Source organism: Panicum virgatum, chromosome 3N (genome assembly GCF_016808335.1).
Source record: "Panicum virgatum strain AP13 chromosome 3N, P.virgatum_v5, whole genome shotgun sequence".
NCBI classification, from domain to species: Eukaryota; Viridiplantae; Streptophyta; class Magnoliopsida; order Poales; family Poaceae; genus Panicum; species Panicum virgatum.
The window spans coordinates 61114165-61128056 of record NC_053147.1 but is presented as its reverse complement, the minus strand read 5'-3'; the positions used below and the strand labels follow the sequence as shown (position 1 = coordinate 61128056).

General features: G+C 44.5%; 2 protein-coding genes across 2 annotated transcripts; both read left to right on the top strand.

The window, feature by feature from the left end:
- On the top strand, window positions 1-3297 carry LOC120666470 (the record flags this gene model as incomplete). Its single annotated transcript, XM_039946324.1, has 4 exons — window positions 1-1033; window positions 1133-1665; window positions 1819-2597; window positions 2706-3297. Coding segments are annotated over exons 1-4 (2937 nt in total), but the record flags the coding sequence as incomplete, so codon positions are not given.
- An 8293-nt stretch (window positions 3298-11590) lies between these two features.
- On the top strand, window positions 11591-13651 carry LOC120666471. The gene is made up of 2 exons (XM_039946325.1): window positions 11591-13193; window positions 13295-13651. Exons 1-2 carry the CDS (start codon window positions 11875-11877, stop codon window positions 13299-13301), a joined length of 1326 nt encoding a protein of 441 aa, XP_039802259.1. The 5' UTR covers window positions 11591-11874; the 3' UTR covers window positions 13302-13651.
- The last annotated feature ends 241 nt before the right edge of the window (window positions 13652-13892 follow it).

Here is a 13892-nt window from a genome sequence, read left to right as displayed (position 1 = left end):
ATGTACAATGCTGACCGACGTTCGAAAGAATTCATTGATGGCCTGCATTATTTTTTGTCTGTGGCTGAGGCAAACAAGCAGAATGGTTTTATGTGCTGCCCGTGTGTTCATTGCAACAATAACAAGGATTACTCATCTTCAAGAATCCTACACAGCCACATTTTCGCAAATGGTTTCATGAAAAAGTATGTTTGTTGGACGAAGCACGGAGAACAGGGGGTTACCATGGAAGACAATGAAGAAGAAGATTTTGACGACCACTTTCCCGGGAATGCTGGAATCGGTGCATTCGATGACGATATTCCCATGGAAGAGCCCGAAGTAGATGTAGCAGAAAATGATCCCAGCGACGATCTGGGGCAAGCATTGCACAATGTGCAGGCAGACTGTGAGAGTGAAACGGAGAGGTTGAAGTTCCAGAAGTTGTTAGAGGACCACCATAAGTTGTTGTACCCAGATTGTCAAAATGGATTTAAGAAACTTGGCACCACCTTGGAGTTGCTGCAATGGAAGGCGACAAATGGTGTATCCGACAAGGGATTTGGTGAATTACTCAAACTTGTTAAAAAAATGCTTCCTAAGGACAATGAATTGCCTGCCACAACGTATGAAGCCAAACAACTTGTTTGCCCTTTGGGACTGGAAGTGCAAAAGATACATGCATGCCCCAACGACTGCATCCTCTACCGAGGCGAGTACGAGAATTTGGATGCATGTCCCGTATGCAGTGCATTGCGTTACAAGATTAGAAAAGATGATCCTGGAGATGTCGAGGGAGAGCCTCCCCGGAAGAGAGTTCCTGCGAAGGTCATGTGGTATTTGCCTATAATACCACGTTTGAAGCGTCTGTTTAGAAATAAAGATAATGCTAAGTTGATGCGATGGCACAAAGAGGAACGCAAGAAAGACTCGATGTTGAGACACCCCGCTGATGGGTCGCAGTGGAGAAAAATAGATAGAACGTACCCTAAATTCGATTTGGATGCGAGAAACATAAGGTTCGGTTTGAGTACGGATGGCATGAATCCTTTTGGTGAGATGAGCAGTGGTCATAGCACTTGGCCTGTGACTCTTTGTCTGTACAATCTTCCACCATGGCTCTGCATGAAACGAAAGTTCATCATGATGCCAGTGCTTATCCCGGGTCCAAAGCAGCCCGGAAATGACATTGATGTGTACCTAAGACCATTGGTCGAAGAACTCTTATTGCTCTGGGGCGATGAAGGTGTACGGATGTGGGATGAATACAAACAGGAAAACTTCAACCTACGAGCATTGCTGTTCGTAACGATCAATGACTGGCCTGCTCTTAGTAACTTGTCAGGACATTCGAACAAGGGATACAAAGCATGCACACACTGTTTAGATGATACCGATAATATATGGTTGACTCACTGTAAGAAGGTTGTATACATGGGTCATCGTCGGTTTCTTCCCATCAGGCATGCGGTACGAAAGAAGGGCAAGCATTTCAAAGGCCAAGCGGACCACCGAACAAAACCGATGCACCGTAGTGGTAAAGACGTCTTCAACATGGTAAAAGATCTAGAAGTTGTTTTTGGAAAGGGATCTGGTAGCCAACCTGTTCCGAACGAAAATGGAATGGCGCCCATGTGGAAGAAGAAATCTATATTTTGGGAGCTACCATATTGGGAAGTCTTAGATGTTCGTCATGCAATTGATGTGATGCACCTCACGAAGAATTTTTGCGTCAACCTGATAGCATTCTTGGGAGTGTACGGAAAGACAAAAGATACAGTAGAAGCACATCAAGAATTGCAACGTATGGAAGAACGAGATGCCTTACATCCACAACAGCGAGATAATGGACGACAATACTTAAGTCCTGCCAGCTATACTCTTAGCAAGGAAGAGAAAGAAACCATGTTTGACTGCTTGAGCAGTATAAAGGTTCCATCTGGATACTCATCCAATATAAAAGGAATCTTAAATTTGGCAGAGAAGAAATTTACAAATCTCAAGTCCCATGACTGCCATGTGCTTATGACTGAACTTCTTCCGGTTGTGCTGCGGGGGATTCTGCCTGATAACGTCCGGTTAACCATCGTGAAGATATGTGCCTTCCTCAACGCAGTTTCTCAGAAGATAATTGACCCGGAGAATTTGATAAAGCTGCAAAACGATGTGGTGCAATGTCTTGTTGGCTTTGAGCTGATATTTCCACCATCTTTCTTCAACATCATGACACATCTTCTAGTGCACCTTGTCAAAGAGATTGATATTCTCGGACCAGTATTTCTACACAACATGTTCCCATTCGAAAGGTTCATGGGGGTACTCAAGAAATGTGTTCGTAATAGAGCTCGTCCAGAAGGAAGCATCGCCAGTGCCTACGGAACTGAGGAGGTCATTGACTTTTGTGTTGACTTTATTGATGACCTTAAACTGATTGGAGTCCCTGAATCGCGATATGAGGGGAGACTAACTGGAAAGGGTACATTAGGAAAGAAATCTTATGTCTGCACAGATGATTTCTCATTCAAGAAAGCGCATTATACGGTTCTTCAACAATCATCCTTGGTTGACCCATATATCGAGGAACACAAGAAAATTCTTCTCTCCAATTTCCCGAAAAAGTCTGAGGCATGGATTACACGTGAGCACATGAACACTTTCTGTAGCTGGTTGCGGAAGCATCTAATGCATAACATGGATATAAGTGAACAACTGTTCTTATTGGCTAGGGGACCATCTTGGAATATCTTAACATACCAAGGGTACGAGATAAATGGAAACACATTTTATACGATAGCCCAAGATAAAAAGAGTACCAACCAAAACAGCGGTGTTCGTATGGATGCCACGGACAATAATGGAAAAAAAGACACATATTACGGCTACATTGAAGAGATATGGGAGCTGGATTACGGTCCCAATTTCAAGGTGCCTCTATTTCGTTGCCAATGGGTTAAGCTATCTGGAGGAGGGGTAACAAAAGATGAGTATGGGATGACAATAGTTGATCTCAACAATCTTGGGTATAGAGACGAGCCATTTGTCCTAGCCCAGGATGTCGCTCAGGTTTTCTACATTAAGGACATGTCCAGCAAGCCAAAGAAGGGGATCAACAAGCAAAAGGATGAGCCTAAGCGACACATAGTTCTATCAGGAAAGAGAAACATCGTTGGAGTGGAGGACAAGACAGACTTTTCAGAAGAATATAATAATTTTGTTGCCATTCCACCTTTCGAAGTAAATGCTGATCCATGCATCCTGCTAGCCAATGATGATGCTCCATACTTGCGCCGTGATCATAATCAAGGGACATTTGTGAAGAGAAAGTCTGTTACCGCTAATCCTTCATGTACTTGAATCATTTTATATTATTGTATAAAAACATAAACGCAATTATATTTTATGTGTTATTTATATTATTTTATATATTTTTCACTTAATTACTAGACTCAATTATAATTTTCATTCAATAATGGATTACTCAACTAATTTTATTTATTTCATGAAATTACATTCACATTAACACACTATACTCTTTCACTAACACACACAATCTCACTAACACACACTATCTCTCAAACTCACACAGTACTCATTAATATCATGAAATTGCTTAATTTTATCTAAAATTCACTTTTTAAACGTTAATATCGTGATAGAATCCACTTTATATCGAAAAGCAACAGTTTGAAAAAAAATTTCACCTAATATATTTTTGCATGGTCAAAATAACAAATATGATTTCAAAAAAGTTAGATATTTCATTGACCCAATCACTTGAATGAAAATTAATTATTTTTGTTGCGTGTATCAAGTTTATATAGAGATAAGAAATTTTGTTCCATAATTTTTGGAATCATAATTTTATTAACTGAAATAACAAATGAAAGCCAATTTTAAAAGAGAAGTTAAAAGAAACAAAAACAAACATAACATTAGGCGGGAACGAGGGAAAACGGGCCCCTTTTGTCCCGGGTGGTAGATCCACCCGGGACTAAAGGTGGGCCGCGGGCTGGGAATTTTCCCGGCCCGCCCAAAAACCCCTTTTGTCCCGGGTGAAGCCACCACCCGGGACAAAAGGTCCTTTTGTCCCGGGTGGTGGTTTCACCCGGGACAAAAGGGGGGGCCTTTTGTCCCGGGTGAAGCCACCACCCGGGACAAAAGGTCATTTTGTCCCGGGTGGTGGCTTCACCCGGGACAAAAGGCCCCCCCATATATTTCCTAGCTTCCTCCCTCCTTCGCCCTTCCTCCCTCCCGCGCCGTCCGTTCCCCTGCTCCCCCCACCGCTCGAGCTCCCCGAGCACCGCCGCCGTCGACGTTGCCGCCCAGAGCCCCGCCGCGCGAGCCCACGTCACCGAGCGCCGTCGTCCCTGCGAGCGCCGCCCCCGGCCTCCACTCCGCGCGCACGCCCTCGTCGGCGGCCTCCACTGCACGCCGCCGCGCCGCCGCCCTGTTGTGTGGGTATTCTTCGATCTGTTCTTTTACAGATCGGGAGTTCGTGATGTCCTCATCTAGTGGATACTTCTGTCTTACTACACATGCCGATCTGTGATGTCCTCATCTAGAATTTGTCTCATACTCTTATGGTGTCACTTGACAGTGTTACCTACTCTAGCACTTCGCCTGCTCTATCAATGTCGGCTGTATTTTGTTATAGGAGAAAGTCTCGGTAGATTTTGACCCTTAATTCATCATTATATATTCTTAGTTGCTAGTTACAGAATCTTCATCATTAAATTCCTTTGATTTGAGTATGAATATAGTGATGTAACTTTTGTGCACTAAATATATATGTATATAATTTGACTAATTATTGGTCAAAAAATTGGTAAAGTTTGGTAATCGAAATACGTCTTACAACCGAGCCCTAACCTTTAATTGATGATAATTTCCTTTTTGACAATAGATATTATAATTTCTACTCAACAAATGATTCAAATTAAAATTGAGAATCTTTTGGCTTGGACTTAACAAAAAAGTGATAAAAAACCACATGTCAATAAGAACATAAGACCCCGATGACTCTCTTGCGCTGCACGTAGATTGAAAGATCTTAGAATTTTGTGGCAAACTAAATGGACCACCTAAAATATCATGTGGACAGGGCCAAACTTGATGGAAGCACCCCATCCATCACAATTACCTGCAGCCAAGTAGTCATTAGATAGTGACACTTATATCTAGATGTGATCTTCCAGAAAGAAAATCAAACAAAAAAATCATATAGGAAAAAAACTATACTTATTTTGACATGGAGAGAGTATAATTAGTATTGCTTTAATTAGATGAATCTCATTACAAGCTAAAACTACATTCTTTGTGGGACAAAATTTGGATGCAAAAAACTATACTTATTTTGACATGGAGAGAGTATCATATATGGACCCAATTCAATAAAGCCTAGCAAGGAAGCCCCCAATGCAAAAGAATCATTCTCTCCGTCTCTGCTCATAGCTCGCCCTGAGCCCACGTCCCCCCCGGCTCCGCGTTCGCCCCAGTGCGCCTCCGGCCCTCGGCTTTGAGCCCTTCGCCTTCGGCCCTCGGCCCTCCGCCTATCCCTAGCCGCAAATTTCTGGAGTGGATTATTTAGATAATTTTTAAGGGTTTTATTTGTATTCATATTTTAGTTACGATGGACCCGCGACACACAGACGCGGAAGACGAACAGTTCCTGTTGAATATGATTGGCGAAGGTCAAGGAGATGTCGCTGAACAAGCTGATGATGGCAGCAATACCGACATATATTTGAATATGTCCGGTGATGGAATTGAGGCACCATCTATTCAGGATGACGCTGCTGCTGAACAAAGTGCTAATGTACATATCAAAACTATACTTATTTGTAGTGACAATCATATTTTCATCTGAATCTATATGAATACTATGAATGTTTTTTTTATAGCCGTCTGGATCATCGTCGCAGCAGAAAAAGACGAAGCGAGGCCCAACAAAAAAACTGGAAGGGCGGTTCATTATAACGGAAGTTGGTCCAGATGGCGAACCGATCGCTCCAGAAGCTGCCGCCAAAAAATTCATAAGACAATCCGGATGTATTGTCAGGGACCACATCCCGATCAGCTTTAGGCTCTGGAAAGCTTCCAATCCAAGCGAGGAACGGGATGCGGTACCCGAAAGAGAAAAAGAATGGTGCTGGCGGGAGCTTAAGAAAAACTTCACGGTTCCAGCTGAATCCGAAGAGATATGCAAGCGCTGGACCCTGAGTAAGATGGCCGAACAACTGCGATCATTCAAGAAAATTTTGACGAAGAAATATATCAAGACCGGGACCACACCCGTATTTACCGGCGAGCTCGAAAAGCTCAGGGGTCACTGGGATGCATTTGTGGAATACAAGTCTTCAGAGCTTGGGCTTCAGAAGGTGCAGAAGGCCAAAGACAACGCCTCGAAGAAAGTGTACCATCACACTCTAGGCCAAGGAGGCTACAAGCTTGCAGTACCCAAATGGGAGAAGATGGAGCAGGATCTGCTTGACAGAGGCATCCGACTTGCGACCATGAACTGGCCTGAAAGGTCAAGGACCTGGTTTTATGGTCACGGGGGAAGCTTGAACCCATTGACTGGTGACTGCATCTATGGGCCAAACATCCAGCGAGCAGCCCAGAGACTACAGGAGGCCATACAAGCAGCGGCCGAGGGAACATTCCAGCCGGATAGAGAGAGGGACGAGCTGACTTACGCCCTTGGGAATCCAGAGCATCCGGGCCGCACAAGAGGCAAAGGCGTGGTTCCGTGGAAGTATGGGTTCAGGGAATACATTGATTCATATAGAAGCCGGCAAAGAAGAAAGAATGATGAGCGGGAGCACCTGCGAAGGCTAGAGGAACGGCTCATGTCACACGATCAAAGACTGGAGGAAGAGGTTCAACGCCAAGTGGCCGTAGCAATGAGCCAGCAACAGCAAGCGCAAACGTTGCCTCCAGAGCCTAGTGTCGCAGCCGATCACCTGTCTCAGCGGAAAAGCAGCTGCGCTTCCATAGACGTCGCCGCTGCCGAGCCCACGGGGATCCAGGCCGCAGTTGAAGCGTCGGCCCCGCAGCGATTTCCAGTGGATGAGATCACCCACCGGACACCTTGTGACCTGCAGACTGCCGTTAAGAACTTAATGTTCACTGTTGCGTACGGTACCGCCATGCCAACCGAACCAGGCGACGTGTACCACGGGCAGCAAATTCCGCCTAGATACACAAGAGTTGGCGTGGAGCAGGTGTGCCAGGGTTGGGAGACGCTCGAGCTTGATATTCCTGGAGGCGATGGGGAGGGGACACTAGCAGAAGCCATTCATGGCTACATCCTATGGGATAAGCGCTACATTGTCCTAAAGTCGGATGATCAAACACCAAGACCGGCATCTCAGCATGCCTCTCCAAGACCGGCATCTCCGCAAAACTCCCCAAGGGCAGCACTGTCTCGGCAAGGTTCACCGGCACATTCTCCATCACCATCATCTCATGCGCCGATGAACACTCAAGCGTCACCGTCGCCTCCATGGTCACCCCCTCCGCCGCCGGCAAAGAAGCAGAAACGGCCGCCGGCAAAGAAGGTAGCTGCACCGGCTAGGGAGCCTCCAAAGAAGAAGGAAAAGAAGAAGAAAACCAAGGAGGCTCCTATTAAACCCTGGGACATGAGCCTTGAAGAATGCGATCGGATAACTCAAGAAAGAGTTAAAGAGCACTTCAAGCCGATGCCGAAGCCGGAGCCCGAGAAAGTGATAAATCCGATAGATTTGAAATTTTTTAAGGGAATGTGCGAAGCAAATAAGAGAAAATTCATTCCGAGAGACCCCCCTTCAGACTACGAACGCACAATTATCAAAACTACTGAGAAAAAGAAGAGACAATCAAAGTCGTCGTCGTCCGACGTTCCACAGCTCGGAGCCCAAAAGAAACAATCAATAGAGCCTCTCGTAGTGGGACAGACGACGCAAGAACAAGACTTTGTTACATTTCTGAAAGAATCAAACCTGACGGCCGCTCAGATTGCAGGGGGAGAAGATATTCCAAAGGCCGATGTGGTCGTCAAATGGACGTTTGAGATCGGCAAAACTCTTGTACCCCCCGAAGTAGTGTCTGTGCTTCCAACGCAAATGTATAAGCTGCACCAGCACTACATGCGTGCGATGGCCGATTGCATCTTCATGCAGGGCGCAAAGATTAAAGATGACGATTTCTTACGGGGGGAGGCCATTATATGGATAAACTGGGAAGAAATTTACCAACTATTCCATCAGGAGGCCCTCGACATCTCTATGGTCGGCTTGTGGGTTCTGTAAGTATTTTACTGTCCTTACGTATTGTTTTGCATGATCTCAACATACTGATCTCTTGATTTATTCGGTATCATGTAGAATGGAGATACATACTTGCAGAAGAAAGGGATACTCTCACCTCGGCTTCATCGACCCAATTACTTGTAATTGGAGGCTTCTACGGGACAATCCCGATGACATATTCCAAAACTTGTTCAAGTACATAAGCGTTCATCACAACAAGCAAATGATATTGTTTCCTTACAACTTTGCGTGAGTGATTCCTTCCGTCTAACTCTTTCTATTCTATAATCGAATTGTTTAAACCTTAACTACCAAGAACTGCCTCCGTATAATCTTGCAGTGAACACTTTGTCCTAATTGTCATAATTCCCGAGAAGAGCCTACTCGTGGTTATGGACTCATTGAGGAGACCTCCAGAACAATACGAAAATCTTCTTAACATGATGAAAAAGTAATTCTACCACTACTCCGTCCATGACCGATAATTTGAATCACTTTGTTACTTGACTATAATTGTTCTAATCATGCACAGGGTTTGGAAAGAATTCGCTAAAAATCATCCAGGCAAATTTGACAAGGAATTGAAGATCAAGACAGATTTTCCGGTACGCGCTTGGATGATTCGTTGCACGATTCATTAGTTTTATTATATATTCATGTAAATACCTGATAATTTCTTCTCTCTTAAAGTGTATGAGGCAGAAACCAGGCACTGTATTGTGCGCATACTATGTATGCGAGAACATCCATGGTCTGGTAGGTCCTCCAAAGGGCTGGACAGATTGGGAGGAGGAAGTAAGTAAAAAAACTTGTTAATATTTGAACTCGTATTTTAATTAGTCGAAATTAATTATCCCCTTTTTCCATAGGTCGGGGAGATGCGCGATAAACTCATACCGGAGGAAAAGGTTATGGCGATTCAAGAACAATTCTCCGGATTTATTGTTGAGCAAGTCCTCGATCCAAAAGGCGAATTCTACTATGATGGAATATCTAATATTGACAATCACAGTAAATATGACAATATACGCGTATATATGTAATTAAGAACGAATATAACTATGTAAATATATATGTGTGTCTATGTATTAAATTTCTATTTATGAGTATGTATGTATGTATTAAATTTCCAAAAGGCAAATTCTACTATGTAATTAAGAACGAATATACCTATGCAAATATGATGGAGTATGTATGTATTATATATATAAGCACTCCAATAATATATATGTGTATATATATATATTTATATAATATTGGTCCTAGACATTTTCATATGTAAAGGAATTCACATGTATAGATATGTGTATACATATATATATATAAGTGAATTAATTTATATATGAAAACTATCTAGGACAAATATTATATAAGTAACTATATATATATGTATATATTAGTGGAGATCATACACACTGAATTCCAATACATAAGTTTAATTGAAATGCAAAAGTATAATTGAAATAGAAAAAGAATTGAGAAAAGAAAAACATGAAAAAAAAGAGACCTTTTGTCCCGGTTGGTAACACCAACCGGGACAAAAGGGTGCGCCAGCCACGTGGGCGCTGGCTGCACCTTTTGTCCCGGTTGGTGTTACCAACCGGGACAAAAGGTCCTCTTTTGTCCCGGTTGCCACAACCGGGACAAAAGGGCACCCCCTTTTGTCCCGGACAGGCGTTCCCGGTTGGGAAACCGGGACAACAGCGGTTTCCCAACCGGGACAAATCAACGTTTTTGTAGTAGTGAAGCCTTGTCGTATATAAATTTAATAAGGTCGTATATAAAGTTAATAAGGACATATGATGGGAAAGCCGAACTTGTTATAATTTTTTTTTGGAACGAATAGGCAGGAGAGAACTTGTTATAATTTTTGGATTATAGAGGAAAAACTAACAAGTGTATCCCGTCGTAGCTCTAGAATAATGAAAGAAAACAATTCGTTAGTACTTTCTAAATTCTATAGTGTTAATCAGGTTTGCAGCCCATGTACAAGAGCTATGGAATGAATGGGAGATGCAAGTGTTGGTGCTGGTCAGCTTTTCTCTGCAAGTGTTCCTCCTCTTGTTCTCGGGCATTAGGAAGCGAATAACCTCCAAAGTCCTCAGCATACTCCTATGGCTAGCCTATCTGTCGGCTGACTCCCTTGCCGTCTTCGTCCTTGGCCGTCTAACACTCAACATCAATGGCGGCCTGCGCCACGGGCTGGTGCTCTTCTGGGCGCCATTCATGCTTCTTCACCTTGGTGGGCAGGACACGATGACGGCCTTGAAAGTATCGGGTGCTCTAGGTTAAGATGGGGAGGGGTGAAATAGGCACTCTAAAAACTTTGACTTATGGCTCCAACTAGTTTGCACAAAACTTAAACTAAAACACGCTATCTAGATGTGCAACTAGGTTGTTCTAGTGTGAAACCCCTATCCCAAAAGAGTTTAGCAACCTATAGCCTTTCCTATCAAGAAACTATTATATGAAAATAAAAGCACACAAATTGCTAGTATGAAATACGGAAGCTTAATGAGCGGGATAGGAGATAGCAAACTCTTGACGCGGGTGTTTATCCCATGGTTCGGTTAGCCACAAATGCTCACCTACATCCACGTTGTTGTAGCACTCACTAAGAGTATTGCTACTCGGCCACCAAGTCTCTTCCGTGAACACAATCACGGTCACCTTGGTCCCGGGTTCCACTAAGGAGCTTCTCCACAAAGGATGGGGGTCTCCACGTCCCCCGCACAAAGTGTCGTCGCCGCTCCACACCAAGTCGGAGGGTCGATGACGTTGCCGGCGAGCTTCAAAGCTCCAAGGTGCCGGCGCACTAAGCTCTTGTTTTGGTTCACTAGAGAACCACAGCACAAAGGCTCAAGGCCTTGCAATCACACTCACAAAGAGCTAACCTTTACACAACACTCTCAAAATGTGCTAAGGATATGATCTTGATGCTCTTGTATGGCTTGGAGATGTTCTTCGGTGTGTGTGGGATGTCCAGCAACTCCAGCAAACTTCAAATGGCCGGGGTGAGGCGTATATATAGGCCACCAAGTCTTGTAGCCGTTGCTCCAACGGTTAGCAGAAAATCTGCGTATCATCGGATGAACCGATGCCTCTGGCTGGGGTAGCGTCGGTTCATCCGGTCACTCTCGGACCCGAAGTAGCCGTTGAGCTTCTGACGCACTGTTTACTGACGTCATTACACCGGTGCTTTGCTCCGATACATCACCGGTTCATCCGGTGCTGAAGAATCTTCTTCTGGGCACTTTACATCATCTCTGGAACATAGTATGCCCAATGCACCGATGCCTCTTTTTGAACCATCGGTTCATCCGGTGCCTATAAGCTGACTTGGCTTCGATTCCCTTCTGCACCAAAATACAATGGCGTCGGTTCTTCCGACAACCATCTTAACAATCATATTAGTCCAAGTGTTGTGTGCGTCGATTCCCTTCGGGCCTAACTTTGTCTATCTTCTCTTTGTCATCACTTGAACCTAAAAGCCTGAGAATGATCATCTTAACAATCATATTAGTCCAAGTGTTGTGTGTGTCATCAATCGCCAAAACAATATTATTGAAATATGGTATGAGAGGCCATTTTCGCTACAGGCCTCTCCATGGAGGACAACATGCTGTGGAAGCGTCACCTCCTGAACTTTGCCACCCAGGTGGGGTTGGCTGCCTATGTGGTTGGCAAGCAATGGCAGGGAGACGACAAGCAGCTCTTGGCTGCCATGGTGCTCATGTTCATCTCAGGGACCATCAAGTATGCCGGCAGAATATCGGCACTCAGGTTTGCTGTCAAATACACAGCACATGACAGTACTGTTGGCTGGCTGGCACAGGAATATACACTTAATGCGAAACAGGGCGGCCGTTATTGGGATCACGATTGGATGATCAATGAGGTGCCAACCTACCAACGACTGGTATGGGCAGCTAAATCAGAGTTCAGTTTCTACATGGCCTTCCTGATGCATATGACACGGTTGAAATACAGGTATTCATTAGAAGGGCTCCTGTCCAAGGAATACCGAGTCCAAGTTTGCTACAAGCTCACTGAGATCCAGCTCTCGATTGCCTATGAGTTTCTCTACACCAAGCTTGGAGTAATGCATTTCAAGGGGGGACTACTGAATGGTTGGCTCTCCAAGCTTGTTACACTGGGGTGCACCTTTGCATCCCTCTTTCTGTTTGCTTGGGATGATCTAAAGGGCAGTCTTCTTCCAAACTACAAGAGAGCCGATATTATTGTGTCTTACATACTCCTAGGTGGAGCTGCCATCCTGGAGATAGTCTCTGTTTGCATTGCCATCTCACCATTCAGTGCATATTACACGACAGATGGTGAAATAAAGAAGAGCATATACAAGAAAAGATATAGTGATGTGATGTTCAGGATTATCAGGTATGTCCATCCAGAGAGCAGGCCACAGTGGTCACAAAAGCTGGCCCAATACAGCCTTATTGGTGAGTGTATACAATGGAAGCAAGAAGATGATGCTGGTGGTGCTAGTTTCATGGCCATATGTCAGGTGAAGCCCAGAAAAACGACGGCACATGTTGATGTCTCTCATGAGCTGAAGAAGCTCGTCCTACACAGACTGTTACAGGTTGTAAGCACAACGCATCCGAATGATCCAGATTATTCAGATGATGTGTGGGACATGAGCAATTTCACTGGCCAATGGTCAAAGCTGGAGATCCGGAGCAAAATGCAATCGTCGTCAGAAGCTGCAGCTCGTCTGCAGGAGCTGATCAGCAACACCACTAAGCATTCTGAAAGTTTCATGTTCTCCGTCCTCACCTGGCATATAGTGACGGAGATATGCTTCTTCAAACAACATAGCAACAGTGACGACGACGGTGGCAGCAGCAGCAGCAGCTCTGCTCCTCCATCCTGCAGATGCAGAGACCCAAGCAGACAACTGTCTAGGTATGTCATGTACCTTTGTGAAAAGCATGGCATATTGTCTGGCAATGATGGGCACGTTTCTTGCAAATTGATTAAGGATGTCATTATGGAGTGTCTGCTAGACTATGAAGGAGCCCTGGATGACGAGCGTTCTGTTGTCATGCGTATAGCTGACATGATACATGTCGGGGGACCGGGGTTAAGGGGCACCAGGGTTGTGAATGAGGTATTAAGCCCTACGGACCAACTTGTCAAGGGAGCTGCTTATGATCGAAGATGCAAATGATCGATGGGATATCATCATGAATGTATGGATGGAGATGCTTTGCTACATGGCATTACACTCGGAGCATGGGTTCCACACTACGCATCTAAGCAAAGGAGGCGAGTTCTTAACTCATGTCAAGCTTCTAATATTGAACATTTTTGGCCACTGATCGTGGCAGATATGTAACAGAGCCTAAGCTAGTCATTTTGCAGTTTCTTTTTGTGAATTATTGTTTTTTTTCTTTTGAAGTTTCACGTGCACTGCTGTTACAAATAATACCGGCTTGCTGCTGCTTATAGTATTGTGTGCCCGGCCTCCTCCTGAGCCCAACCCGCTCTGTATGAATACTAGATATGCTGGGGCGCGCCACAAGCTTCCTCTATGCGGCGGCCGAGGAGATCCGATCGGTCTTCGCCATGGGACTGTCCTACACTTGCTTATAGTTACTTCCG

Coding starts and splice junctions, on each gene's coding strand:
- LOC120666471 (XM_039946325.1), top strand. CDS start 11,875: ATGGAGGACAACATGCTGTGGAAGCGTCACCTCCTGAACTTTGCCACC.